The following is a 7,273-nucleotide window of genomic DNA, read 5'->3' as shown; positions in this document are numbered from 1 at the left end:
AGCAGTCTGAGTCATTAGCTCTGTGATCCCACAGTGGAGGAGCTGCTGTTGCCCTGAGGCCCAGCTGGATTTTCCATCCTAATGAGGGACTATGGACAGGCCTAACAATCAGGAACACTAGTGGAAGGTAGCTTACAGGTTCTTTACAGGATTCTCCTCAGATGCATGTGTTACAAGCTGCCTGGAAGTCCACAAGCCATCCCCTGGTTATTATAAAAATATCCATTGACAGTACAGGAGGAGCAAGTCTGCAGAGCTATTTGAGTCTGATCTGCTGGTTCTAAATGGACTGTGGGTCAGAGTGTGGTTCTGTTGGTCCATGTGGTGATCATAACAGAGGCCCTTGTCCTTTGACTCTTCCTGAGTGTGGATTTACAGGTTTGGGAGTGGCTCCGTAGCCCTGGAGTGTCAAGGTATGGAAATTAAATGTCCCTATGCAGTGTGTATATACAGGCATTGCCTTTGGTGTGCCCTAGGACAACATTGGAAAAGTAATGGTTTGATTTCTAGAATTCCTGACCCTTCTGTATTCAGTTTTGTGTGACTAATTTTTTAAATAGTTTAGAAAGTAGTAGTAAAGAGCTGATAGCGATCTTCCTTCAGAAATATTTGATTAGATTCCTTTTACCTTTCTGTTACCTATTGTCAAAATGGCATGATTCACAGAAATTCAATTCTTGTTACAAAAGGAGCTTCTGACATACAGAAGTTTCTCAGGTGTTGATGATGCTGGGTAGGTTGATAGGACAGATTGGAACATAATGCATATGGGAGGAAGCAGACATTAAATGATCATTCAGCATTGTTTTGTATATGGTCTCTTGTGGGCCTGGTTTAGCCTGAAATCACTAAGGGTCATGAACAGCTATATATCAATAGCCCAACTTTATGATCATCTACAATGACAGAGAGAGCTCTAGAGCATGGGGCCTCTCTGCTTGGAAGACAGATCAGTAGTAACTGGAGGGTCAGATTTATAACAGTTTAGGGGTGACTTTGAGTTATTTTTATTGGAGTCAGGAAATATGATTTTATTTTATTTCTATACATACACTAGCACAGGTAACATTGGTCAAGTTCACATTGTTCCTGATGTATTTGCCTTAGTTATTTAAGAAAAGTGGAAAATTGGCCACATGGAAATGGGCAGAGGAAGCTTTCCCTGATATTGTGTTGCAGTTCTGTGGGCTACTCTGAGAATTATGTCTAGGATAACAGATAGTGGGCTCTTTCTTTAGACAGACTGCTTGTTCTTCGGGAGAATTGGCTATGGTTGATAAGGGGGTGTCTGTCCATACTTGGGGGCTAAGAAGGGAAGGGGACATGTGGGAAGAAGGGAGGGGAGATGGAAATGGTCTTTTGTATATACAGGTAACATGGATAGGTGAGAGGAAACTGCAGTTTTAAGGGAACTCTTGCATATTAGATCTCAGGGAACAAAAATGTGGAAGGTCTACCAGCATTCTACATGGTTCCATACACAACATCTTAATGCTAAGACATCAGGTTCCCAGAGATCATTTATTTACTTAAGTATTGTTGTCTAACTGTGAAAGACTGGATAAAAATACTATGTGGGTAGGCAGGGCATTCAGCAAATATTTATTTTGAAGTACATCTTTACAGTGTTGTCTGTATCATATTTTAAGGTACACTAATGTGGGATCTTTTAGGATTTAGTCACCTATGATGACGTGAAGGTGAACTTCACTCCGGAAGAGTGGGCTTTGCTGGATCCTTCTCAGAAGAGTCTCTACAAAGATGTGATGCTAGAGACCTATAGGAATCTCACAGCTATAGGTAATATTGTGATTTTTTATTTACTTTATAACATGTATGTACAACTGTTTCTTTGTTATTGTTATTGTTTTTGTAATTTCAGTTGAGAATGAGGAAGAATATGGTGAATAAATCACTCATGGTTTTAAAGTTCAATGGAGTTAGTAACTTAAATACTGTTTAATTGCCAATAATGTAACATACTTTCTCTGGTACTGGGTTTAGGTTACATTTGGGAAGAACATACAATTGAAGACCATTTTCAAACTTCTAGAAGTCATGGAAGGTAATTTTCCTCTACAAGTTGATGAGAAAATGCCTATGATGAAAGTTTAACGTGTGCTACAGGTTGTAAAGAAAACCACTAGGGTACAATAAGCACTGCTTTCAGTGATGGATGTTTACTGACTTTCATAAAATCATATATGTCTATGGCATGTATGTAATTATTGTTTGCAAGACATTCCATTAGTTCAAAGACAGAGAAATAATGGCTTAACAGATATGTTACTGTTTAAATCAAGCCTAGTACAGCCATGCTGTACAAGTGAGAGTGTCTTCAGTCTTATATCGCTTAGTTATTGCAAAACCAACACACAGTGATTAGGTGACAAGTATATGTCTAAAACCTAGTATTCAGCAAATAATCCATAGTATATTTGAGCTTAATGATATACTTGTAATAACATTGCTAAATTTAGTGAGATGAACAGTTCATAAGATTCAAGAATGGTTTTGTAGAAAAACCTTAATCTCTGTACCACATCTCTGTGACAAAAAAAGTCAGCTGTGAATGTAACATGGAATTTTCACTTGTTATTCTCTTTTGATGTGGATGTCAAAGGTTAGGAAAGATACAAGCCTTGTGAGCATTGGGGTATTGAAAGAAGCTACATACCTTTCACTTTTACAGAACAATTAGAGGATATGCAGTATAACATACTTTGAGCACCATTCTAAATGTGCTATAAGTTTATAAATAATTTGTTTCCGAACATTGCTGGGGATATTTACCAACTCAAACTGCTGAAAATAGTAATGAGAATTAAGGCAGTAGAATTTTTTTTCTTTTGCATTTGTTCATAATCCAAATGTAGTATTACTCTCATGATAACAAAATTTGTGAATGCAATCATTGTGCAAACACTGTGAGTTTTTCATGTTTTTCAAATACGTGAGTAACCTTTTATAGAAAATGTATGTTATAAATGTGAGCCAGATAATCAGTACTGTTCCCATTTCATGTATCCTTGAAGATGTAAAACAATCCATAATTTAGTAGAACTCCTTTGACTGTAAACAAAGTAATATTATGTTAATAGTAGATTGCCCTTTTCAATGAAATCAAATTTTAAAAGAATTCATACAGATAAAAAGACTCATCAGTATAATCAATGTAAGAAACATTTCACATGTGCCAATTGTATTTGCAGGCATGAAAGAAGTTGTTCTGCAGAGCAACCCTCTGAGATTATTCAATGTGGTACAGCCTTTGCATATGAGAGACATAGTCAAAGGCATGAAATAAAACATACTGGAGAGAAACACCATGACTGTAACCAATGTGGTAAAGCTTTTATAAGAAGGACTAACCTCCAAGTACATCAGCGAACACATACAGGAGAGAAATCCTATGAATGTAACCAATGTGGTAAAGCCTTTGCAAGAAGTTGTGACCTCCAAAAACATAAACGAACACATACAGGAGAGAAACCCTATGAATGTAACCAATGTGGTAAAGCCTTTGCAGTAATCTATACTCTCCAAATCCATAAACGAACACATACAGGAGAGAAACCCTATGAATGTAAACAATGTGGTAAAGCCTTTTCACAAAGGAGTAATCTCCAAAAACATAAGAGAACACATACAGGAGAGAAACCATATGAATGTAAAGAATGTGGTAAAGCCTTTTCACAAAGCAGTAATCTCCAAATCCATAAGCGAACACATACAGGAGAGAAACCCTATGAATGTAACCAATGTGGTAAAGCCTTTGCAGTAATCTATACTCTCCAAATCCATAAAGAACACATACAGGAGAGAAACCCTATGAATGTAAACAATGTGGTAAAGCCTTTTCACAAAGGAGTAATCTCCAAAAACATAAGAGAACACATACAGGAGAGAAACCATATGAATGTAAAGAATGTGGTAAAGCCTTTTCACAAAGCAGTAATCTCCAAATCCATAAGCGAACACATACAGGAGAGAAACCCTATGAATGTAAACAATGTGGTAAAGCCTTTGCAGAAAGCAGTCATCTCCAAATCCATAAGCAAACACATATAGGAGAGAAACCCTATGAATGTAAACAATGTGGTAAAGCTTTTGCAAGAAGTGGTGGCCTCCAAAAACATAAACAAACACATACAGGGGAGAGACCCAATGAATGTAACTAGTGTGGTAAAGCCTTTGTAGGAAGCAGTGGTCTCAAATGCCATATAAGATCACATACAAGAGAGACACCATATGAATGTAACCAATGTGGTAAAGCCTTTGCAGGAAGGAGTGACCTTTAAAGAGAAAAGACCATACAGGAGAGAAACTCTATGGAGGTATCTATTATAAAGCCTTTGCAGCAAGCATTGATCTCCAAGTACATAAATGAACATATACCAAGAGGAACCTTTTTTTTTTTTTTGGAAAGGGGGGGGGGGAGGAGAGAGAAGGAGGACTAGAGAGTAAGAAAGGTTTAGACAGAGGAGAGGAACCTTTTAAATGTAACCAATGTGGTAAAGCTTTTTCGAAAACCAATAGTCTTTACACACATAAAAGCACATATAGTTGAGAGAAATGCTTTGATTTTAACCAATGTGGTTAAACTTTTTCAAAAAGCAGTCATCAACAAAATCATAAAAGAACACGTATAGGAGAGAGATTTTTGAATGTTTGCAATGGTGCTTTTACACCTTTTTTACAAAGGTAGTGGCCTCCAAATATATAAAGGGACAAGTACAGGAGAGAAACCCCATGAATATTGGCAATGTTTTAAAGCCCTTCTACATCACAATCATCTTCAAATCCATAAAGAACATGAGGTGGAGAGAAATCCTCTGAATAACACTAATTAGGTAAAGCAATTGTACAAAAGTGTCATCTCCCAACACAAAAGTATACACACTGGATAGAAACCCTATGAATATAAGAAGTGTGGTAAACATTTTATAAGTCACAGTAGTCCCTAAGTAAATAAAAGGAGACATAGTTGAGAGAAACCCCATGAAAGTTATCAAATGAACAAAGCCTTGAAGATTAAAATCTTCAAATACATAAAAGAAGACATAGAGGTGAGGAACCCTATGTTTACAAGCCATGTGATATTGCTTTCATTTGTCAGTCATATTCAAAGACACAAAAGAAAACATAATGTAGACAAAATGCTGAGTGTATTTAATATGGTGAAGATTTTTGAATATTTCTAGAGTCTTCACAATGAAACAATCCATACTGCAAAGAAATTTAGGAATATACTATGGTGAAACCTTTTCAGATTTCCCAAATCTTCATCATTATGAACGAGAAACCCATGAATGCATTCAATATGGGGAAGCCTTTAAACATTTCTAATTCTTCATCATCATGAAAATAATCATACAAAGGAGATCAAGGGGATACAAGGCATGTTTCTTATTGTCTTGCTTGAGTTACAGTCCTGACATAATTTGGTAATAAATATCAATGTGGAAAGTGTGAACTGGATTAAACTCTTTCCTCCCCAACTGCTTCTTCATCATAATGTTTCTGCAGGAATAGAAACCCTGACTAAGATATGTTGGTATCAGGAGTGGGGTATTCCTGTGACAACTTGACCATGTTTTAGGAGGACTGTGGAAGGACTTTGTAACTTTGGGCCAGAAGATCCATTCTGTGTTAAGAACTCTGTGGGATGTTGTATAGGAGCTTGGAAGATAATGTTGAGAACAGTGCAGAAGATGAAGGCCTGGCTTGTGAAATTTCACAGGAAAAATTAAAGACTCTTTTGAGGCCCATTGCTATTTTGGATTGTGAAGATTCTGTGGTTCTGGATAGTTAGGGCTGATGAATCAGCTGTGATTAACAAGATACCAGAACTTCTAGAATGAAAACTTTGCATTACTGGGACTATTGATGCTGGTTAGCTGAAGCTAAGAAGTTAGCAGTGATTAAGAAGAAACCAGCATCATTGAGGTGGCATCATCTGGAAAGTATTTTCTGAGAGCACAGAGGCAGTGTTCTAGAGATAGTCAAGGTTGTACCTTGTGCTGTGCCTGGACTTGGTAATGTGTTAGAGTTACCCACATGGTACTGGTTTTGAAGGCATGAAGGGATAATGCAGAGCAGCAAATGCCCTGCCCTGTGAGAGGCCTTGGAAGGCCATTGGTGAAGGGGCAAACTCAGGTGAAATTGATGTCCCAGTACTGAAGATATCATGCAGTGTTTTGGAGTTGCTAGTTCCATGAATGACCAAGAACAGCAGCAACAGTAAAGTACAGGCATCTGGAGCCTAGAGGACAAGCTGTGTGCTACAAAGGACAGAGCTGGAGAAGTGACCCAAGCCCTTGGAGGAGCCCAAAAGATGGTGAGTTGGATCGCAGACATTGGACAGTTAGAGTTTAATTTTTGCTTTTGATTGTGACTGTGCGCTAATATTTTTCCCCCTTGAATGGAGAAAATATTTTAGTGGATTCCATAGTTAATAGACTTTTAATTGTAAAAGGCTTTGGATTTTAAAGGATATTGGATATTTTAAAAGGATTGAACTTTTACTATGTAAAGACTGTGGGACTTTCAAATTTGCTTAGAACTTAGGGATGAATAAGAAACTAAGGGTTGAGGCTTAGTTGTGATGTGTTTGTCAAGTTGACAAGGGGTCAATTGTACTGGCTAGTTTTGTGTCAATGTGACACAAGCTGGAGTTATCACAGAGAAAGGAGCTTCAGTTGGGGAAATGTCTCCATGAGATTCAGCTGTAAGACATTTTCTCAATTTGTGATCAAGGGGAAAGGCCCCTTGTGGGTGGGGCCATCTCTCTGGGCTGGTAGTCTTGGGTTCTATAAGAGAGCAGTCTGAGAAAGCCAGGTGAAGCAAGCCAGTAAAGAAACATCCCTCCATGGCCTCTGCATCAGATCCTTTTTCTTGACCTGCTTGAGTTCCAGTCCTTACTTTCCTGGTGGTGAACAGCAAGCAGTATGAAAGTATAAGCCGAATAAACCCTTTCCTCCCCAACTTGCTTCTTGGTCATGATGTTTGTGCAGGAATAGAAACCCTGAATAAGACAAGGGGTAGAAAGTGTGGATTGTATAAAAACCGATTAGACAATAAAGAAATCAAGAAATAAAATGATTTTTTTTAAAAAGGAGGGACAGACAGAAACATTCCTTCAAATTATAGCTTAATTTTCACACCAATCAGGATTTAGGGATAGCGGCTTATGTAATTTACAGTGTCAACTGTTATAGAATATGGGTGTTATAGTTTTACCAATCATGTGGATTTGTACTTTAGTGGTAAA

The 7,273-nt window shown here is 37.7% G+C and overlaps 1 protein-coding gene across 1 annotated transcript; it reads left to right on the top strand.

The window, feature by feature from the left end:
* The first annotated feature begins 1,751 nt into the window (after positions 1-1,751).
* LOC147005705 (uncharacterized) lies at positions 1,752-4,181 on the top strand. Its single transcript, XM_085831864.1, has 4 exons — positions 1,752-1,800; positions 2,005-2,065; positions 3,213-3,730; positions 3,814-4,181. The coding sequence occupies exons 1-4, from the start codon at positions 1,767-1,769 to the stop codon at positions 4,179-4,181; spliced, it is 981 nt and encodes a 326-aa protein (XP_085687990.1). The 5' UTR covers positions 1,752-1,766.
* Positions 4,182-7,273: the final 3,092 nt, after the last annotated feature.

The sequence above is a fragment of the Mus caroli genome, unplaced genomic scaffold (assembly GCF_978045245.1).
Source record: "Mus caroli unplaced genomic scaffold, Mus_caroli_1 scaffold_2, whole genome shotgun sequence".
Taxonomy (NCBI): domain Eukaryota; kingdom Metazoa; phylum Chordata; class Mammalia; order Rodentia; family Muridae; genus Mus; species Mus caroli.
Note: the sequence above shows the minus strand (reverse complement) of the source record. Positions and strands in the feature narration are given on the sequence as shown.

Bases quoted from the DNA above. Each gene is read 5' to 3' on its own strand.
- LOC147005705 (XM_085831864.1), top strand. From the start codon at position 1,767: ATGCTAGAGACCTATAGGAATCTCACAGCTATAG. The intron at 1,801-2,004 runs GTAATATTGTGA...TACTGGGTTTAG, and splicing joins TAGGAATCTCACAGCTATAG to GTTACATTTGGGAAGAACAT. The intron at 2,066-3,212 runs GTAATTTTCCTC...TTGTATTTGCAG, and splicing joins ACTTCTAGAAGTCATGGAAG to GCATGAAAGAAGTTGTTCTG.